Source organism: Brachyhypopomus gauderio, chromosome 14 (genome assembly GCF_052324685.1).
Source record: "Brachyhypopomus gauderio isolate BG-103 chromosome 14, BGAUD_0.2, whole genome shotgun sequence".
Classification (NCBI taxonomy): domain Eukaryota; kingdom Metazoa; phylum Chordata; class Actinopteri; order Gymnotiformes; family Hypopomidae; genus Brachyhypopomus; species Brachyhypopomus gauderio.
In genome coordinates this window covers 6,528,402-6,551,388 of record NC_135224.1, presented here as the reverse complement: position 1 = coordinate 6,551,388, position 22,987 = coordinate 6,528,402, and the positions used below count along the sequence as shown (strand labels likewise).

Below are 22,987 nucleotides of genomic sequence, written 5' to 3'. Positions count from 1 at the left end.
GGTCTGGGAGGAGATCCCTCAGGAGACCATCCGCCACCTCATCAGGAGCATGCCCAGGCGTTGTAGGGAGGTCATACAGGCACGTGGAGGCCACACACAATACTGAGCCTCATTTTGACTTGTTTTAAGGACATTACATCAAAGTTGGATCAGCCTGTAGTGTGTTTTTCCACTTTAATTTTGTGTGTGGCTCCAAATCCAAGCCTCCATTGGTTAATAAATTTGATTTCCATTGATGATTTTTGTGTGATTTTGTTGTCAGCACATTCAACTTTGTACAGAACAAAGTATTCAATGAGAATATTTCATTCATTCAGATCTAGGATGTGTTATTTGAGTGTTCCCTTTATTTTTTTGAGCAGTGTATATATATATTAATATATATGTATATGTATATATATGTATATATGTATTGTCACGGTACGGCGGCCCCCTACTGGTCGCCCCCGTCTACAGCAGCAGCTTGTCCTGTGGGTGTGGCGTTGTGTTCGTCCCTCAGGTGGGCGGAGCCCGCGATCCGTCTCACCTGAGGGTCGTTTGTTCGTCTATATATGTCTTGTCTTTGTACCAGTTGACTGCTGGTTATTATATCCTTAATTCGGATCAGTTCACGGATTTTGGTTTGCGCACTTTACATATTAAACCATCCTATTTCCCTGAGACTTGGCGTGATCGCTTCCATTTATTTTCGCTCACCCTGCCCGTCACAGAATAACCAGCCACCTTCGGAAGCCGCCAGTCTCCTTTGCTTTTTCCTTCGTTCGTGGTCATGTCTCGTGGTAAGTGTTTGTCTGCGTGGTGTTTTGTGTGAAGAGCTTCGCCGTGCATTAGTGTTGTGAGTGGCACGGCGAAGACCGGGGCGTCTTCCCCGGGAAACTCTTCATGTTGTGTGAGTGTAAAGTGTGTACGTGTGAACGGGCGTCTGGATCAGTGTGCGTGCTCGTGGTGTTGAATGTTTAATGTTTTGTGTAAAGCGCGGAAGCCGCTCCTCACTGTCGCCTCGCTCCCCGTTGTGTTGTGTTTCATGTGGGGAGTGACTGCGAACACGAGCGGCGCGTCGCTGTTATGTGTTTAAACCGAGCTCGCATGTGTGGGTCTCGTCCGTTCGTCGTCTGTACACCGTTTTTGTCTAGTCTTTGCGTGTGTGGTGTTCTTGCGTGCCCGTGATTATGTTGAATGTAATTCCACACATGCTCCTCCCCCTTGAGTGTGTGTTGGGGGTGGACCAGTGATGGTCCCGTGCCACGGGGAGTGGCACGGAGGGCGTCGCTCCTGAGGGAGGCCCTGACCAGGAACGTGGGGGGTTCTCCTGAGCAGGTGGAGGTCCCCTGCTAAGACGGAGACCCCTCCCCCATTGTAAGGGGGATCAGGGCAGTGCGCGTCTATGTTTTGTGTTGGTGTGTGTGGGTGTGTGTGTGTGCATTTTGTGTTTTATGTGCAGGTGCTTCTCCCTGGCGGTGGATCGTGGCAGTCCTGGACCTTGTGGGGGTCTCCAGCCGGCAGGAGCCCCCTTATGTTGTGGGGTGACCGGAGCCCGGTCGGAAAGAGCCCCTCCCTAGAGGGCTGGGGCCCCCGGATGTTTGGGGACGATAGGGCTCTGGTCCGAAGAGCTCCTGCTGAAGATGGAGATCCTCCCTCCTGCTCGGGGTGACCAGGAGGCCCTTGGGGGCTGTTCCCCAGCCCGCGATAAGGGTGCTCTGGGCCTCGGTCTCTGGCGCTCCTGGGTTTGGTGGAGGAGTCCACCTCGTAAAGTCAGGCCCCGGCTGGGGCTGACTCCCCAGGAGGCTGGGGTGGCCCCTAGCAGAAGGCAGGGGCCAGCTCCGGGAGGAGGTAGGTCCAGGAGGTGACTTAGCCACGCCCCAGGGAGGTAACCTGCACACATACACCCCGGACGGACACGGAGCCGTGGCCCGCCGTCCTCGCACCTGTGGGGCTATGCGGCTTAAGGCCGGTTAGGGCGTGAGGGCCCTGTGACCGACCGGGGCGTGGTTTTGTCTTGTTGACGGCCCAGTCGGTCCAGGGTCCCACCCAGGTAGGTGAGCTAACCTGTGTTTGTTTTGTGTTTCAGCTCCGGGACTACAGGGGGTGTGTCCCTTGTCCCTGCCTGCCTGCCCCTTTGTTTTGTGTGCTGCTGCTGTAGGCCGCACAGCCGGTGGAGGGGAGTGCGGCTTGGAGGGGGGATCTGTCACGGTACGGCGGCCCCCTACTGGTCGCCCCCGTCTACAGCAGCAGCTTGTCCTGTGGGTGTGGCGTTGTGTTCGTCCCTCAGGTGGGCGGAGCCCGCGATCCGTCTCACCTGAGGGTCGTTTGTTCGTCTATATATGTCTTGTCTTTGTACCAGTTGACTGCTGGTTATTATATCCTTAATTCGGATCAGTTCACGGGTTTTGGTTTGCGCACTTTACATATTAAACCATCCTATTTCCCTGAGACTTGGCGTGATCGCTTCCATTTATTTTCGCTCACCCTGCCCGTCACATGTATAATATATATGTATATTACCTTCTGATAGTTTTCAGGTTCTAAGAAACTCTTGTACAATTGGCCCAAACTCACCCACTTGCCAAAATACCGTCTTTTTTTCAATTGACATTTGAACTATCAACTCAAAGTATACGTCCGCAGAAAAACTCAGTTTTATCTGTGTGGTGAATGGCACATTAAAGAGATTTTCACTAGCCTGTTCAAGGCATATTCAGCTAGCTAGCTAGCTCTGTACAGCTGAGTTACAGCTGTCTTAATAATGAAAACAGAAGACACCACTTCATGGAGCCCCTAAGCCCTTAAACTTGTTTTACTTGTTTACTGTTTTTCACTATGGCCAGAGAACTTGGTGGTATTCTTCACACTAACCTTAGATGATCTGTTATCACATGAGAATGTGTGTTTCATAGAGGTTATAAAGCACTTCTGTATGTGGGCATCTGGACATGAGCACATGTCAAATGCCATAACAATATTGACAATTGCTTTGTCTCACACATATCTCAGTTCAGTAGGCCAACCCCCCTGTTTGAATCGTGTATGAATCATGTTTAATTGGGTAATATGTCATGGCCAAGGCTGGATCAGGCTATTCAAACAAAATGAGCAATTGTAAAGCAGCAACAAACAGAGCAAAGGGGGAAATTAGACATGAACAGGGCGAACTGGCTACAGAAAGCTCGACAGGAATGGGAAACCACAAACAAATGAGTCGCAACACAGCAGTAGACTAGAAAAACATGGATTTGAAACTTAACCGACAAAAGAACCACGCTGTGGTTTACGAGGTTTACACGGGTTATAAAATGATTCCAGAATTAGGAAGAGGGGAGAGGTGAGTTTGATGAAGGGTTGGAGCCAGAGCAGAGTCAGGGGTCAACAGGTCAACAGACTGGTGAGGCAGAGCACTGGGGGCCACATTAAGGTTTACGGATTATTTTTATTTGCATAGCATTGTGCTCTTAATTTGACAGTTTATGTTTAATTTTGGAAAAAAAAACAATAATTTGAATGTCTTAATGGCAGATTTTATTAACAAAGATATTGCATCTGAAAATAAACATGGGGGTTGCGTGTGTATGTTTATGTATATATTTGTCATGCGTGCAACCCTAACCCTAATTAATAAAAATATGTTGCATCTTTGCTTTAACCGCATTGAAAAGAAAATATATTAGTGTTAAAATGTGTGAGAATATGTTAAAATATCACCTTGCAGTTGTTTCAGAAAGAAATAATCTTAAACACAAAGGTTAAAAGTCATCAGATCCACAGCAATGCAATATTGCACATCACAGGTTATTTGTAGTGTATATAAAACCAAATGACGATTACAGGCATGTAACAACATGCAAGGGACGTCTTTTTACTTCCATCTTATTATTCAAACAAATATCTACACGTGACGCATATAAGTCAGGACAACTGCTGACAAAAGACAGCCCACATGCACACTTAAATACACTACACACACGTGCAACATATAACGTTAACAAGGTGAGGGACAGGTAAAAGCACTAACATTGACGAGCACACCAACACACAGGAACGTGTACACAACACTAGCCCGATGGAGGAATTTGGGTTGGCCAATGTGACGAGACATAGACACACTGTTAAAAAATTACAAGTTGCATAGTGTTTGCACACAATACTTCTTACAAAATGAAATAGTCAGTGTTGATATATTAAGGTCAGCTCGTGAGTGGTGGGGACACATGTTCAAAGTGGTTGAGATATCAGTGGTGATTCTGAATAGATGACCAAGCACATCTTACATACTTCCTCTTTTAACTGTGGGGGGGGGGGGGGGTCGGGGTCATTGTGCAGTTACGTTGCATAACAAACATTAGATACATACAGACTATGTCTTACACAAATACACTTACACACGCTAATAATTTGTTTTGAATTGTAACTACCTATCAATTTTACACCTTAGTTGAAGTCGTACCTGTGTCAAAAACTGTATCGCATCTGGGATTTGGTACCTTCTCAGAGCAAGAGTCCCCAGTGCTGTGTGTGGAGTTAACTCCTCTTAAACACCCAAACTGACTCCTCTATTATCAAGAGTCCCTAGTGCTGTGTGTGGAGTTGACTCCTCTTAAACACCCAAACTGACTCCTCTATTATCAAGAGTCCCTAGTGCTGTGTGTGGAGTTGACTCCTCTTAAACACCCAAACTGACTCCTCTATTATCAAGAGTCCCTAGTGCTGTGTGTGGAGTTAACTCCTCTTAAACACCCAAACTGACTCCTCTATTATCAAGAGTCCCCAGTGCTGTGTGTGGAGTTGACTCCTCTTAAACACCCAAACTGACTCCTCTATTATCAAGAGTCCCCAGTGCTGTGTGTGGAGTTGACTCCTCTTAAACACCCAAACTGACTCCTCTATTATCAAGAGTCCCCAGTGCTGTGTGTGGAGTTGACTCCTCTTAAACACCCAAACTGACTCCTCTATTATCAAGAGTCCCTAGTGCTGTGTGTGGAGTTGACTCCTCTTAAACACCCAAACTGACTCCTCTATTATCAAGAGTCCCTAGTGCTGTGTGTGGAGTTAACTCCTCTTAAACACCCAAACTGACTCCTCTATTATCAAGAGTCCCTAGTGCTGTGTGTGGAGTTGACTCCTCTTAAACACCCAAACTGACTCCTCTATTATCAAGAGTCCCCAGTGCTGTGTGTGGAGTTGACTCCTCTTAAACACCCAAACTGACTCCTCTATTATCAAGAGTCCCCAGTGCTGTGTGTGGAGTTAACTCCTCTTAAACACCCAAACTGACTCCTCTATTATCAAGAGTCCCCAGTGCTGTGTGTGGAGTTGACTCCTCTTAAACACCCAAACTGACTCCTCTATTATCAAGAGTCCCCAGTGCTGTGTGTGGAGTTGACTCCTCTTAAACACAAATTGACTCCTCAATTACCAAGCTTACCAAGATTTGAAACAGGATTATTAGGGCATCTAAAGTACTGAGGCTTACACACACACACACACACACACACACACACACACACATTCATGAGGTACTTGTGTAATTTTTGTGTTAAAAAAAGTCCAGAGGGACTTAGAGGAACTTAGAGGCCCATGTCACGTAAAAGTGCATATGAGACACAGCTCATGCGGCTGATTAACATGTGAACGGCTTAAGTGAAACTACTGCTGTGTTTAGACATGAGCTGCATGGACAAACATATGTGCACACACACACAGCCTAAGGGAAGTACACAAAAATCCCTGTTGTAATGGTCATATGATTGTTGTTTATAAAAGATTTAAGCTTGTGTCCTGTGATAAAGAGAACGTTTCTTTAGCTGTATTAGACAACATCTCAAATAACACCATGAGGTCCTTTTTCCTTTTCATTCTAATCACAAATTGCCTTCTCTGTTATGGTAAGTAACAGGCTTTCATTTTTTAGTGCATAAAATCCATCAAAATGCCAAATATTAATGATCTTTTTTATTACTTCGTTTGTTGTGATATTTGTATAGCTTTATACTGCTTAAATACTATCAGCCATAATGGATAGTATGGATTCCACTTTTTTTTTTTTACAGATAATATGTTTTACAGTGTTTACAGATTTACATTTACATTTTTATTTTCAGTGATTTCAGTTATTTTCAGTTATTTTACTGAATGCTCTTATGTGTATGGGCAGAACAAATGCTAAACCTTAACAATACATTTATGAAAACATTTATGATCTTATTTTGATTGAGTCTGAAGGAAGATCTCATATTATTTGCATTTCTATTTTAAAAGTTCACTGTATTACACTAGAGCTTTGAATTCTACAGAAATGGTGACAACCCACCTAGTTCTGTTTTAATTTGTTTTACAAATCTCATTAGATTGAACAGAAACAGCGTATGTCCTGGCAGTGACTTCTTCATCTGGTTACCCAATAAATCGTGGGCACTCATCCTTGCAACGTCTCACTTCCAGTTCCCTTTTCATCACTATTTCTTTGGAGCTCCTCACTCATGAACTCTCTCTAATGATATTTTGCCCTTTGCCCTTGCTGGATTCTTATGGTTACACACGTTAGTGGTTCACACACACACACACACACACACACACACACACACACACACACACACAATTTCCAAATTCATGTGTTAGCTGTACGATATTTGATTTTACATTCATTGCATTTAGCAGATGTTCTTATGCGGAGCAGCTTATTAAAGTCCTGGAGTGTGACTTCAATGACTCAAGTGTGATAATATAATATTAGAATGACTCTAAGTGTGACTGTATAATGCCCTGTCTAAATGTGATTACACAACGCCCCGTCTAAGCTGTGGCGTCTGTGATTTCAGCTTTGCAGCCTCTTGGGAAAGGTTACAGCAGTCGCTGCATGTGTGTTCAGCTGGAGAGCAGGGTCATCCCTCCCCACAGCCTCCGAAGTGTGGAGGTCGTCCCCAGGGGGCCTCACTGCAAAAACACAGAAGTCATGTAAGTGTGGGGAAATTAAAATAATGAAAAGGTAGAATGACCTTTTGAAAGAGACACATTTATTTAAGCTGTTCCTACAAATTTAGCACCGGAAACATGTAAAACACAATGTTTCTTAGGGCCAAATGGCTGTTTGGTTTATACATGTGTAATATTAACTTTTATTTTGGCACATAAACACAGCTTTTTGTGAACAAGTGGATACACAATTGTTGGACTTTCATTTAAAAATGAGTGATAAGCAACTATTTTACATTTAGTTAAGGATTTCTGATATATATAAGGGTCTGATGACTGATAATGTTCTAGCTTAACGGTCTCCTTAGACTCTGATGTAATGTACAAGCATGAGGATTTCTTCAATAAATCACTCTGAACAAGACCATTTGCTAAATGCTGAAAGTAAATGTATTCTTCTACTGGTACTTAATCCTTGTGTTTACTTCTTCCTAAAGTTCCTTACAATCATGAATAACAAATCCTGAATAACAGTTAAACCTCAATTATTAAATGTTTTCTTTTCTCAGTGCTGGTTTGGTGAGTGGAGAGAGAATTTGTCTGAATCCTCAGACTACGTGGGTTAAGAAGCTTGTTCACTTCATTGAGAAGAAAGAAAACGAGACAAAGAAATTATAAAGACGCTTTGAAAGGAACCTGAGGACATTAGGGGGTACAATGACCTGTGGAAACTAGCTGCCAGTGTTTCATTCAATGGACAAATTATCCCCTTGTCCAGATCAGACTCAGCAATTATTTGCTAGTGTGCTAACAGCTAACAGTTACTATATGGGTGTTTTGCTCAGTTTGTACATACCTTGTGTTAATATCAACTTAACATTCTAAAATAACCTACAGACATGCCATGACAGTGTAAAATTTCTTTTTGACAATAATAAAAATATTAAATCTACCACATTGTACTGCAATGAAACTGCACTGTGCTTCATGACAATATTGGTATTATGTTATTGATAAATTAAAAAAATATAAAAAATTACTAATTAATTATTTAATTAAATTAAATACAATTAAATGTATTAATTATTACTAAGTAGTAATTACTAATAATCACTAAAAACTGTTCTTTAGAAAAACTGCCTTACATCATGTTTGTCATGGGCTGTGTTCGAAATAGCCTACTACACACTACTGGCATAGTGATTGGGCCCCAAATCAGTATCTAGTATGCAGTATGCAAATAAAAATAATTTTTCCAGTACGCGAAACATTCCCGGATGACATACTACTTCCGCAAAATATTCCAGTACGTGAACAGAGCTGTCTTTGTGGTGTACTGCATCCCATCATGCAATGCTATGTTCACATGACCCTATGCTTTGATTTTGTCGCATACTGGAAACTACTGCATACTACTACGAGGACCAGTATTCAGTATCCAGTATATACTGAGTGCAGTATGCAGTATCCATTATGTAGTAGGCTATTTCCAACACAGCCACGGTGTGCTGGTCCCAGCCTCAGAGGGCCACACCCACTTCTACACACTTCCTCTTCCTTCCACTCTCACTCACAGGCTCCGCCCCATTCCTCCTCCAATTGGTTCATGTGGTTCACATGCAGCTCATTGTTTTTTCCTCTTCCAGTCACAGTTTAGACCAGGGGTGTCACAATCTGGCCCCACGCCAAATGTGTTGTAATTATATTTGGCCCGTGAGACAATACCAAATGATTACCAGAGCTGGCTCCCGGTATTATACTGTACAGCGCATTCACCGCTAACACTACAAATCCCATAATGCCCTGCTGTTGTTTTGGCGCGTCAGTCAGGACAGGACCCAGAAACTCCCTCTCCTCTGTGACATTAGGCATAGCGACTTCACACTACAACAGACACTGTGCTATCCCTTCCCAAAAATGGCGAAAAGAACGGCAGAATACCGGAGCCTTCTGGACAAGTGGGAGGCAGAATATCTGTTTACATATGTAAAAGACAGGATTTCCTCAACTCAGAGCCTGAGCCCAAACATTGATGAAATAGCATCCAAGAGGAGATGACATGCATCTGGTTTGGGCACATCAGAGTAGATCTGTGTTTAGCAAACTGAGCAATAATTAACGTTTTCTGTATGCACTTTTCTTGCCATTGCAAGGCATTGTAACGAATGAGAGCTAAGAGGCGGACACAAAAGCTGAGAAGAGCAGGGTTTAATGGCTGGAGTCTTAACATAGGGGGTAAGAGGGTGACGAGGCATACTAATAAAATACAAACTATCTCAAACCAAGAACTGATAACCAGACAGGATGACTCAGAATACAAAAGACAGAGGAAAAACAAATACAAGAACTCAGAACAAGGCCAATAAACATAGAACAACTTACAAGGCAGGAATACGAACAACCAGCGATTACTAACACAATGACTTCCAAAGAGGGACTCAAACACAGGGAGTACAAGTACCAAACAAAATCAAGACAAACTAGACACACCTGAAATCAAGGAAGGAGGGACAGACAAGACAAGGTGAACAACAGAAGACACGGACTGGACTATCTGGGGAACGGATCTAAACAAGGTTACACAGAAGACAAGGACAGGACTGACAGCGGGACGGGATTCATATGTGACAGGCATTAGCTTGAATGGTTGATTGATTTATTTTATTTCTTAAATTATTAGCCAGTGGAATTTTTTTTATTTTGAAGGCTGCGAATAGAAAATAATTTTCTATTTTTTTTATTTTTTTTAAATAAATGAATGCCATTGATGTGTTTTTTTATTTGAAATTTGATTTTGCATGTCTCCACTATTAAGTTATAAATAATGTATGGTAATAAGCGTTGCTTGTTCCATATTCAATGTTAAAGCGAAATTTGTTTCAGTCCATATTAAAAGGTTCATTTGTTCAATGTTGACCCACAACTTTGTTCAGGTTTTAAATTTTGGCCCACTGTGTTTTTGAGTTTGACACCCCTGGTTTAGACCCACAAGTTCCTGCCGTTGTCACTGAGTGTGGTACGATGCCAGTCCCTGACTGACTGCCTGCGTGCGTTCGCTGCATTATGAATTCAGAGTCTGCCTAGTGCTCGTCATTTCATTTCAGTGGCTGTAAAATTTTACAGCGAAGACAACAGTTGAGCACTTCACTTTTTCTAGTCTTATAAGTCCTAATGTCTGAATGGGGAGAGAGCTATATAGAAACTGCTATCTGAAATATCGTTAGTACTTAATTTCTTCACTGTTGCCAGATTTGAACACTGCATCCCGTTCATTCGACAGACTGCAGACTTCTCCGTTAACAATTTTTCGTTTGGAAGTATGCAAATTCATCACATCATCTACACATTTCTTGATGAATCCAGTGACAGATGTTGCATATTCATTTTGTCAGTCCCTGGTGGCTGCCATTTTAAACATGTTCCAGTCAGTGCGCTGAAAGCCACTTCAGGTCACACACACTCTCTGTTCTCCCTGTAGCTTTGACTTGTTTCAGCAGCTGACGATATGTGGACTTCATCAGTAGTGAGATGTGGACACACTTACAGAAACGAGGCCGTGGGGTGGTGCTGTGAGCCTCCTTGAAAACTCTGGGTGTTTTCTTCAAACAATCTTATTTACTTCTTTGTAAGTGTGGGAAAGATGCCAGAGCCAACAAAAGCCCTTGTTATTTTTGGCGTTCAACCTCACAAGTGTGCACTTCAATGAAAGCATATTGCTGCCGCAATAGAGCGGCCACTGCAACATAGTGCAGCTCTTCTTCATAGTAGGAAGAAGAGAATTATTATTATGACGCAATTAAGCATTGCAAATATGTACAATGAAGACCTTACAAAGCACAACAGAGAAACAAAACAATCATTTATACATATGTTAGGGCATCACAGCTAAACAAAACACGGGCTTGTTCTTATTTCTTTGAGTGATACCCAAACAAATACCTTTTATATAGATTCAGGTGTTGAAGTTGTGACTTTACACAAAAAAAAATATCCAGAGAACACCTCTGAGTTAACTGACACCTTTCACAAGCACCTAGATTCACAAGCATTGTTTTTGGCTCAGCACTAGTGTGCATCAGACCATCTCATATGTCTTACAATGAAAGGACATCATAAATCTCCCAAAGACAACAACGGTCAGGTAAGTTCATATGAGAAGTGTGCACCAATTTGGGATGTAACGAGGCCATGTGTGTGCAGCATGGATGGGACAAGTTTTTTATTAGACAGATAGTTCATGAAACAGGATTTCTCATATATCTAAATTTAAGCCAAAACTTACATCTGACCAGCAGGGAATTAGATAAACCCACGGGGATATGGGGAATTGAAAGCACTAGTGTAACTTCAGTTGCCAGTATGTTATGAGTTAGTAGTTTTTTGCAATATTAGTCCTTGTCTTAATATATCCTTTAAATAAAGTAGTGATGTAGATTGATTTCAATGCACGTTGTAATTGTGAACCCGACGAGATAACAGAGCAACCATTTCTCAAGAACAATGTTGGTGTACAGAAAGCTTTATGACCACATACATTTTCACTGCCTTGATTATTCCCGTCAAGATGCTCAGATAACAAATGAGGAAGTTATGTTGTCTTAAGAGTGATTTTGGCAGTTATCTTAATAGTTACACAGTGTTCTATACCAAGGTCAGGCCTTGCTACCATTGCTATCATTTCTCTCTGTCTCTCTCTCTCTCTCTCTCTCTCAGCCAAATTTTAGTCAGTGACAAAAAAGGAATGAATGTGCTGATAAGAGTTTTTATTGAAGATGTTTGCCTAACAGTGTGATCCATCAAAAGGCCATGTTTGTTTTCATTCCATTAGTCACAGAGAGGTCTTCGTCTGCAAGCTTGTTGTCTTTTACCATCATGTCCTTTCAAATCGAGGTGAGAATCCTACTCCTGGGTCCTTCAGGCGGGGGATATTACTTTGTTGTGCACGTTGTTTGTCGTCCAGTGTAAGTCTCCAGGGTGGTGTAAACTGAGCAAGAGCAGGTGCTCACCGTCTGAGGTCATTACACTGAGGACATGGAGTGGAAACTCAAGGCTATTTCAGCTTATATGGCATCATGATACTCTTTTTAAATGCTTTTAGGATAACTTTTATTTGGTACTTTTATTTAAAATAGTGTATTTCCTAAATGTATAATGATGTCCTAAATGTACTGTTTAACTCAACACCATTTTTTCTGTAGGGGGAGACCGGGTATGGTTGTAACACTTTTTGCTTCAGCACCTGTACCTCACTGAATTTTTGAGCTAGAGTTCTCAAACTTTTATACAAAGTACACCCATTTGTTTACTACAAATGGCATCAATTCAAACTTCAATTCAAATATCACAGCCCTCGTGAGTTGATGTCAAATACATTGTGTTCCCTTGTTGTAACACATACTGGGGTAAGTTGTAAAAATTAGACAAAAGAAGGAAAAACAGAGGCCACACCATGCAAAATGCTTCAAAAATAGTTTAAAAAATAAAATAAAATAACAATCCAGAATATTGCCTCTCTCTCTCTCTGACTGACCATAACTCATATCCACCTTCTGTTTTACTCAGGAGTGTGTGTGTGTGTGTGTGTGTGTGTGTGTGTGTGTGTGTGTGTGTGTGTGTGTGTGTGTGTGTGTGTGTGTGTGTGTGTGTGTGTGTGTGTGTGTGTGTGTGTGTGTGTGTGTGTGTGTGTTATATGGCAGATATCATGTGCCTTTGCAACTGATCTAACTGACTTGTCCTTTGTGACCTCATCAGATCCTTCTTTTAAAAACATTTGCAGTCACACCTCAGTCAATCTTTAGTTGTAACACATTTTAAAGCTGTGTTACAACCCACCCCCACCCCTGTCAGCACTTTGTAAGTCACTCTGGATAAAAGCGTCTGCTAAATGCCGTAAATGTAAATGTCAGCCATTGTTTAACTAGCTGTATTAGCAAGGTGATTTGAAATTAACAGGGATAAAATCAGGGCTTAATTTGAACTCTTTCTAAAGGGAACTCTTTAATTTAGAAGCGTGCCAGTGTAATTTATGCTCGCCACATAAGTACTAAACAAAATATATTCTTGATTCAGAAATTTACTTTATCACCTCAAAATCTGTTTTTTCTCGATGGAATCTGCATGTGTGTTTCCAGCCTTGATATTCACCATGTGGTATCAGGGAGGATTTGGGTAAATACTGGAATGATCATTTGACTCCTATCTTATCCGTGATGGGTGGAAGTGATAGTCTTACAACTCTCCCCATGTTACTACCATACATGTCAAGGTTTCCCATTATGAAGGGTTATTATAATATGCCATTTTAATATATAATATAATACTGGTATACCATTTGTAATAAGCCGTTACCACTTTGTATTTGGTTAAAAATTATTCTAGAGTAGCATAAAGTTAAATAATAACAGTGTTTATTTTGTCATTGTCGTTTTTGCATTTCTCCTATGTATTTAAATCCTGTGTATCTAAACCGCGTTGATTTAAGTTTCTCACACAGACCACTCGTACTTCCCTCTCCAGCCACCTGGGGGAGCCCTCGCCACAATACTGTATTAGTTCCCTTGTGTTAATTCCTTTCTCCTTTTCTTTGTTTCGCTGACTGTAAATTAACTTCATTATATCACTGGGTTCTTTACGAGGTCTTGTCAAGTTTTAACATGCATTCATTTAAACGAAAATTTGGTTTTTGGTGGTGCAGTGGTTAATATGTGTAAACTAATTTCTTGTTTTAGAAATCTACTACATTCGTAAAACGATTTTATGCATTTGTGTTTAACATGACTGCTCTGATCGCATATATGTACATATAACAAGTTAAAAGTTAAGGAAATATGACATAAAGTCTATTTGTATTTAAATATCCTGTGGCAAAATATTGTCTGACGTCATCAATATGAGACCCACATGCGCTGTCGTTTGTCAGAAAGTTTCAGCGGTTCTTGTTGTGATCACAGGTAGATTTTGTTTGAGTTTGCAGTGTTTTCCTTTTTTTACCTCCGGGCTCAAGTGTTGTACTTATAGTAATATATATCCAGGGGGTCCCTGCGGCGCATTGCTTTATGAAACTTTCCCAATTCTTAGTCCGCACCGGAAGATTCCGCCTCCCAAATGAATATAACCGTGAAGAGCTGCAGTCCTGAAGATGGACCGCTGATACACCTCAGTGATGAATTTATATCTGACATGATTGAGTCTCTCAGTATTGACGTGGAACAAAGCTCTAATGATACAAAGAGAGGGGAAACATGCTCTGTGAGTTCAATTTCAGTAGTCCCTAATGTTTAAAACTGTATTCCCAGTGTGTAAGACACTCTGTAGTAGGTAAACTTGCTATGTTGGTTCACGATGGAGTCGCAGTGGTCAGTATATGTGTCCATTCAGTAGAAAATACGACAGGCTACAGCTTCTAGTAATGGTACAAAGATGTATTTCGCACTGTAATTTCATAAGAACGTCTGACTAAGCTTTTGGCTGGCAAAACAGACGGTCACAATTACACATGGACACACCACTGGCGTGCCAACTCTGTTCTTATGCTGTGTTTGCATGACAATGTGTTTTCTTTTTCTGCGTTTCTTATATTATTCACGCAGAGAAACGTCATGAGAAAGCAGCGGAACTGGGAGAGGAGGCTGGAAATGAAGAAAAGCAAAAGGAAAGAGGAGAAACAGAGGAGGAAACGGAACATGCAGAAGAAAGGTGTGTACTCCGCAACCAGGAGCTCCATCAGCCTGGATCAGAGGCGGACACAAGCCTTTTAAACTGTTTTAACTGAACATTCTCAGTTAATCCTGGAATTTTGTTGGATTTGAGTCTACCATTTTATTTCTCTGGGATTCCAACGGTCATGAGTAATCAAACACATTTGTACACAAGTATTGGCATGGTGTCATGGTGTGTTAATATGTAATGTTAAGTTTATTTACTGAAACCTATTTATGTTTAATGGAAACATTTAATATTTGCAATACCATAGTGAGTTATATCATGAAATTATATGATCTATTCCTGAATAGTAAGCTGATGGGATTAACCCACCTTCTATACAACTGATGTTATGAATCAAATTATTTGCTCTGCCAATACTTTAACTTGACAGCGTTTTTATTATTTTCCTTTGAAATTCTGTTGTCAAAATTCTCTCCCCTTCACTCATTTTCAATTTCCCTACAATGTGTTACTCCTGCTTTGTTTCTCACTCAGATGTTGTGCCTCAGTTCACTAAACGTGTTGCCAAGGCGATCGCCAAAGAGCGTCTTGAAGAGGCTAAAGTGTCTGGGCCACAACTGTGTGTGGATCTGAGTATGACCGACTGCATGTCCCACAAAGTGAGGCTGTTAAAAAAAATAATAAAATTATATATATATATATATTGTATTGTATTCTTTTGCAGTAACTTCAAAGTTTACCAATTTAAATCACACTGATATAAAATGTATTCTGAGAGGACAGACAATTTACTCGTTGGGCAAACAGTCAACCCTAAATAAACAATGATAAATATCTCTGGGAACAGTTGTATACAGTTGTAGCAGCCGTGTGGAAAAATACAGAGAACAAATTCACATTTAGAGGTAGACTACCAATATCAGAATACTTTAAAAAGTTTGCTAGTGAATCTTCAAGTGATGGTGTGTTGTGTAGTTTGTTGTTTAATTTCTTTGCTCTGTCCCTTTGCTTAAAGGAGATCAGTCGTCTTGCAAGTCAGATAAGGCGACTCTATGGCTCCAATAAGAACGCCCTGCAACCCTTTCACCTCTTTCTGACGGACATGAGAGAGGACAGTCTGCTTCACAGGGAGTGCGTCCGAATGAACGATGGCTTCTTGAACTACTTGGTCAGTATGGAAAGCACATGACTCGAGCCATGGATAAAGTCATTCACCCAAGCATCAGGCCCCAAACAAGGCTTAGTAGTGGCGGAAGAGTAGATCTGAATGGAAAGTTTGAGCAATAAAGAATTCATTTGTTGTAAATAGATGTGATGATTAGTATTAATGCTCCTAATTTTTGACAGTACAGATGGATGTAACTGAAAAGAGTTGGACAGATCTCTTTCCTTCCGAAGATGTCATTTATTTAACTCCAGATGCAAGTGAAGGTTTGTGCTATGCATTATTTACTGTGCTGAAAATAAATTAACAAATTTAGAGGACTAAACCTACGTAATTCCTATGCCCAATCTGAGACTTGTACATGACATTTCAGCTTTAGAACAAGTAGATAGAGGAAAGGTGTACATTCTTGGAGGCCTAGTGGATGAAAGCATTCAAAAAGTAGGTGTCATTTTCTTACACAATTCACTTGCCTACAACACAACAACAGATTGATGATGAACACATTTTTGCGGTCTCTGATATTGCAAATTGAAATGGCAACCTTGAAACGAGATTTCTGTACGTTTGCTGTATTAGAGATTTCCACTGAGTGTTGAGTTTCCAACAGAGAATAAGCTACACCAGAGCACAAGGGCTTGGTGTGTGCACGGCAAGGCTGCCCATTGATGAATACATGGTGAAAAGAGCAAACCCCAAGAACTTCCACTCCAAAATCCTATCCATTAACCAAGGTGTGCTCCCAACATACCATGATACATCTGCTCTGCTTTCATGGGTTTCCAGTCCTGAGTAGATACGTAACACATATGTGCATTTATTTTTTAGGCAAGCAATAAATCTCTTTCGAGTGTACATTTTTTGTTTTGTTTTTTTCCATAGTGTTTGACATCCTGCTGACTTATCGGGACACTGCAAGTTGGAGCAAAGCACTGACTGCTGGATTTCCACCTGGAAAGGGCTATGTGGTGTCTCCTGAGCCTTGCCCCAAGCTGCCCTTTGACCAGCGCACCATTCACACCAGTGTCCCTTCATCAGAGAGGGATGCCTGCACAAGTCTTCAAGTGTTGGGTCTTCAAGGTTCTAGCAATAGCCATGCACAAAAAGGAAACTTTGATATAGCCGATTAAATTCTACATTTTATGGAGTTTTAGAGAAACTGAAGTTTATGTAAAAACTACAGCGGCAAAATACAAAACCCATGTAAATTTGTCATTTCATGAAATAATTTTATCAGGCTGGTGTTTTGTATAACCAACTTAAGAAAATAAGCAAAGTAACAACAACAACTATCATTTTTGGTATTACTACTATTATTACTACTACTACTACTACGAGTATTGTCCGGAGAACCCGAGTAATGTAATGTAAATGTAGAACCCGAGAGAATTGTCCGGAACTCAAAATATGCTAATGTTTTCATGGGGTCCTGTTTAACAGACGTACTTCTATTTGAACTGCAAAATAAGATTCTGAATTTAGTTAGAATAACAGAAATCAAAATGTATTTTATTTGTCATTTTGTTTTTCTGGTGTGTCCTTAGAGGTGCACTTTAGTATTTGCGAAGTTATGTGGAAAGAACCACTTTTATTTAAAACTTCTTTACTGAGCCTATGAAAACAGAATGAGACGTTCATCGAAGCAAATCATTCCGGGATGCTAAAGTTGTATGTATTTAAAGTTTCTACTTTTGTTGTAAATACACTTCACAAAACAATCGCTGTTTCTTGTAGAAATACATTTTAATGACGCATAAAAACTTATAAAAAATTCGAGTATTTTATAGTTTCCGAAAATATCGTGTAATTTTGTTGCAGTTGTGTCTCGTTTTTAGTATATTGGACATCGCTAATACATTATAAGTAACTGTGGGCTAATTGCACTCATTTGGTGTTTCTCATTTTTGTCATATCAGCCCCTGAGACATTTACCATGTCCCTGATTTGTGGCTCATTAGAAGAAGTTGTCAGACCAGGAAGTGTTTGGTGGGACTATACTTTCAGGGATCATTTCTATCACTTTTAATGTGGGAATGTGATTTGAAAGTCTACTCCTTTTCTCCACGATGATGAATGCCACACCCCTTCTGTGCGCGAAATGGTTTTGATGAATGTTTTATTTGTTAAAATCATTGATGACCGCTTTCTAATTCTTATTGAATTATAGAATAAAAAAACTGGAATTGAGTGGAGTTTTTGTGTTAATGGTAAGACTTTACTTATTTTATCAGACCTATCTTATCTGAGCGCGTATATATACTTTCTAACGCTGTCGCGATATATATGATATAGTTTAGATATGTGCTGGTTTCTCTACCAATTTGAAATACTTTGCTATTGAAAAAAACCTAGTAAATACAGTAATCAGTCATTAGGACACAGGAACACAAAATATAACATTGTTTTCATGGGGTCCAGTTTAACAGACGTACTTCCGTTTCAACTGAATAAAAAGATTCTGAATTTAGTGGGAATGACAAAGCAAATGTATTTATTTCTAATTTTGGTATCATGGTGTGTGTTCGGTTTCATTCTAATTAAATAATTTGCGAACTGCAACCGTAATGTGAAGTTAACCACTTATGTTTAAAACTTCTTTACTAAGCCAATGAAAACGGACTGATTTGTGTATTGAAACAAAGCATTCTGGGAAGTAAAAGTTGTTTGTATTTAAAGTTTCTACTTTTGTTGTAAATATACTTCACAAAACAATCGATGTTTCTTGTAGAAAGACATTTTAATGACGCATAAAAACTTATTATAAAAAAACAAAATTCGAGTCGCTATTTTATATAATTGTTTCCGAAAATATCGTGTAATTTTGTTGCAGTTGTCTCGTTTTTAGTATATTGGACATCGCTAATACATTATCAGTACCTGTAGGCTAATTGCACTCATTTGGTGTTTCTCATTTTTGTCATATCAGCCCCTGAGACATTATTACCATGTCCCTGATTTGTGGCTCATTAGAAGAATTCGTCAGACGAAGAAGTGTTGGCTAGGTTTACAGTTATGGAGGTTACGTCTTGTCGGTTTCCACAATGATGAAGTACCTCGCCGCTTCTGTGCGCGAAATGGTTTTGACGAGTGTTTTGCTTGTTAAAATTATTGATGACCGCTTTCTAATTCTTAATGAATTAGGCCTATAGAAGAAAACTGGTACTGAGTGGAGTTTGTGTTAATGTTAAGACTTTACATATTTTATCAGGGCCCGTATTGATCAAACTTCTTAGAATTGCTGCTAAGAATTGACTTATGTCTAAAATAATTCTTAGTTAAAAGCTGAGACAAAAAGTTAGTTATCAAGCCTCTCAGTCTCACTTTAAGCGAAGTGTAGGAGTAATTCATAAGTATCAGTCTCACTTTAAGCGAAGTGTAGGAGTAATTCTTAAGTGTCACAGTTAGTCTCAGAGCTGATTTACGACACCTGGAGGTGCCGCAAAGCTGATCTTGGATGACGTCGTTTCAAAACCCCCTGCAAGAACCAATCACTGGATCGGATTTCATGTTCAATAATATTTCCTGAGAAATGTCAAGATAAAATTCAGAAAATGTTGAATTACCTTCATATTTAACTTAATAATGTTGCAGTCATAATTTTTGTGAAATAACAGCGTATTTACATAGTTAATAAATAATTCATAAATAAAATATTTCATATCTACCTTTAAGTATGTGACACGCACTGGTATGTATAATTTTCCCTTCTTTATTTTGTTATTCATATATTTTCTCAGATTTATTTTGGATACTGCATACATTCTAACCGAATCACATTTAGGCGGAGGACCACCGAGCAAGCCTCTTAGAGCATTTTGTGAGATGGTGCAGCGTATCATGGGGGAAGACACTGGTGATCTGTGGAGTGGAGGGGGGTCAGGATCCTGCATTAATGAAATTCTAAAACATATCTCAAAGACAAGGGCTCTGTTCAAAATAGCCTACTACATACTACTGGCGTACTGATCGAGCCCCAAATCAGTATGCCATATGCAGTATGCAGGCCTGATAGTTTTCAGGCGCCACGCCGGAATTCCGGCGTACCGACATGTCCGCGAGGAAAAAAAAATTGGGGGGGGGGGGGGGGAATCTGTCAAATCATAATGATAAACCACATGCACGCGCATGCTATCTGTTTTGAGGCCGAAATATGATCCTTACGAGGTTCCCAAGTTGCGATTTTTCGTGGTTACTACACATCTCCCATTTACTGTATAAAGCCTTGTTTGGACCTAAATGGTTCTGCGTCGTAAACGGAACTTGGTGTTTGGTGTGCGTGGCGTCAGGATTAGTTAAACGCAGCTATGGATAAAGGTATTTGCCAAAAGGCTAGCTTTAGGATAGGATAACTGCGTATAGTACGTTTTTTACGTACATACATGTACGTATGTTCCGATTTACACCGAAAATCGATTTACGATGGATCAACGTCGTAACCCGGGGACCGCCTGTATTTCAGACATCGGAAGAGCTTCAGAGGTAGATGCAAGATAACTTCAGTATTTTATCTTTATTCTGATTAAGTTAAATTTTTATCAGAAATATAAGAGTGTTTTTTTTGAGCCGGTACAGGTGGTCAGATGATCTGGTTCATCCTGGCCGCCTTACGGCGTAAGATGTAATACATGAACAAAAGCACAAAATGTATGTCCTCATAAACCAACACAAAATATTTATTAAATTTATTAAATTTTAAATATAAAAACTAACTATAATCATAATACTTGTAATTCTTTTAAACTTTATTTGCATAATTTCTTTGAGTTGTCTGGTATCCTATAATTTACTAACACTAATGAATAAATAATTAACTATGCCTGTTTTTAACATATTCTAATATGTTAAATGTGTCTAATCTAAATCTTTAGGTTACAGCATTTTCTCAGAATATTAATAGAAATTAGTTTTTTATTTCACTATAATGATTACCTGACTTATTTATTATTAATTAATTTAAAGACTAATTATAAAATATTCTAAATATGGTACACTAACATTCCACCCCCCGCTCAGAAAAAGTTCAGGCTCAGGAATTTTTCCCACTATCACCCCTGAGTATGTGACCAAAATGAAATTTTCCAGTACGCGAACAGAGCTATCTTCGTGGTGTACTGCATCCCATCATGCAACGCTACGTTCACGTGACCCCGTAGTATGCTTTGCTTTTGTCGCATACTGGAAACTGTACTGCATTTACTACTACGAGGACCAGTATGCAGTATCCAGTACTGAGTCCAGTATGCAGTATCCAGTATGTAGTAGTCTATTTCGAACAGAGCCAAAGATTCTGAATTCAGTGGGAATGACAAAGCAAATGTATTTATTTGTAATTTTGGTATCATGGTTGGTGGTCAGTTTCATTCTAATTAAATCATTTGCGAACTGCAACCGTAATGTGAAGTTAACCACTCATGTTTAAAACTTCTTTACTAAGCCAATGAAAACGGACTGATTTGTGTATTGGATCAAAGCATTCTGGGATGCTAAAGTTGTTTGTATTTAAAGTTTCTACTATTGTTGTAAATACACTTCACAAAACAATCGCTGTTTCTTGTTGAAAGACATTTTAATGACGCATAAAAACTTATTATAAAAAAAAACAAAATTCGAGTCGCTATTTTATATAATTGATTCCGAAAATATCGTGTAATTTTGTTGCAGTTGTGTCTCGTTTTTAGTATATTGGACATCGCTAATACATTATCAGTACCTGTAGGCTGATTGCACTCATTTGGTGTTTCTCATTTTTGTCATATCAGCCCCTGAGACATTTACCATGTCCCTGATTTGTGGCTCATTAGAAGAAGTTGTCAGACGAGGAAGTGCTGGGTAGGGCTATACTTTCAAGGATCATTTCTACCAACTTAAATGTGGGAATGTGATTTGAAAGTCTACTCCTTCCGCCACCACGATGATGCCAGTGCTATCTAACCTTCTGTGCGCGAAATGGTTTTGACGAATGTTTCGCTTGTTAAAATCATTGATGACCGCTTTCTAATTCTTATTGAATTATAGAAGAAAACGGGTACTGAGTGGAGTGTTTGTGTTAATGTTAAGACTTTAATTTTATCAGACCTATCTTATCTAAGCGTGAATAGCGTATTTAGTTTCTAACGGTGTGTGTGTGTGTATATATGTTTAGATATGTGCTGGTTTCTCTACCAATTTGAGAGACTTCGCAATGAAAATCTATTTTTAAAAAAACGTAATAAATACAGTAATCAGTCATTAGGACACAGGAACTCGAAATATAACATTGTTTTTTCATGGGGTCCAGTTTAACAGACGTACTTCCGTTTCAACTGACTAAAATATTCTGAATTCAGTGGGAATGACAAAGCAAATGTATTTATTTGTAATTTTGGTATCATGGTTTCTGTTCGGTTTCATTCTAATTAAATAATTTGCGAACTGCAACCGTAATGTGAAGTTAACCACTTATGTTTAAAACTTCTTTACTAAGTCAATGAAAACGGACTGATTTGTGTATTGGATCAAGGCATTCTGGGATGCTGAAGTTTCTTGTATTGAAAGACATTTCTGCTATTATTGCAAATACTGCTTTGAAAACAATGGTTTATTTAGGTGTCTCCTACAGAAAAAAAAATGTTAATGACGCAGAAAAGAAATTCGGACCATTGTTGTGCCCAATTCCGACTCCCCTCGTTTACACACGCACATAAACGATACAGATTATATTCGCCATTTCCGATGTTTCTATGCATAAATAAGAGCTAGACTTAAATTATTAATCACAGTAAATGGCACATCATTGTCTATGTCCAGTACACACTGACTCAAGGGTGTTAAATATTTTTAATAAAAACACACTGGCTATATAGAAGGTCACCTCGGACCACATGACCTCAGTATTACGGCACAATTATGTCTAAATATCTAGTTAGGACAAACCTAGAGTGCTCAATGAACTTTAACTGTAACTCACAGGATTGAAATGTCTGGTTAACTCTTTTTTAAAGTTTTGTCACTTATCTGGATGTGCATGCTATGTGTATGCTTACCGTGTTCAGGATTTGAGGCTACTTTGAAGTCATAGATTTTCATCTTGGGATCATTTCTATAGTTTCTCACTGTTAGGTGTCGCTATTCACGATAATTAATTATGTTTATCATTAACGTTAATGGGGTTTATTCATGCACTTCTACAGACATATCCAGAGAAGCTAGCTAAAATATGTCTACTAATCTGTGTAATAAAAACACGTTGTAAATCCGAGAGTCTATCTTTGCAGA

General features: G+C 39.6%; 1 protein-coding gene and 3 pseudogenes across 1 annotated transcript; all 4 read left to right on the top strand.

Moving 5' to 3' along the window:
* Positions 1 to 13,775: 13,775 nt before the first annotated feature.
* Positions 13,776 to 17,918, top strand: trmt10b (tRNA methyltransferase 10B). The gene is made up of 8 exons (XM_076973156.1): positions 13,776 to 14,151; positions 14,493 to 14,598; positions 15,103 to 15,227; positions 15,584 to 15,736; positions 15,921 to 15,999; positions 16,107 to 16,174; positions 16,344 to 16,467; positions 16,616 to 17,918. Exons 1-8 carry the CDS (start codon positions 14,008 to 14,010, stop codon positions 16,861 to 16,863), a joined length of 1,047 nt encoding a protein of 348 aa, XP_076829271.1. The 5' UTR covers positions 13,776 to 14,007; the 3' UTR covers positions 16,864 to 17,918.
* On the top strand, positions 17,722 to 17,925 carry LOC143475810 (small nucleolar RNA U3; annotated as a pseudogene).
* Positions 17,926 to 18,768: 843 nt separating this feature from the next.
* On the top strand, positions 18,769 to 18,904 carry LOC143475812 (small nucleolar RNA U3; annotated as a pseudogene).
* Positions 18,905 to 21,564: 2,660 nt separating this feature from the next.
* On the top strand, positions 21,565 to 21,770 carry LOC143475811 (small nucleolar RNA U3; annotated as a pseudogene).
* The last annotated feature ends 1,217 nt before the right edge of the window (positions 21,771 to 22,987 follow it).

Excerpts from the sequence above, each read along its gene's own strand:
- trmt10b (XM_076973156.1), top strand. The coding sequence starts at position 14,008 with ATGAATATAACCGTGAAGAGCTGCAGTCCTGAAGATGGACCGCTGATA. Across the intron at positions 14,599-15,102 it reads ACGGAACATGCAGAAGAAAG|ATGTTGTGCCTCAGTTCACT; the intron begins GTGTGTACTCCG and ends TTTCTCACTCAG. Across the intron at positions 15,737-15,920 it reads ATGGCTTCTTGAACTACTTG|ATGGATGTAACTGAAAAGAG; the intron begins GTCAGTATGGAA and ends TTGACAGTACAG.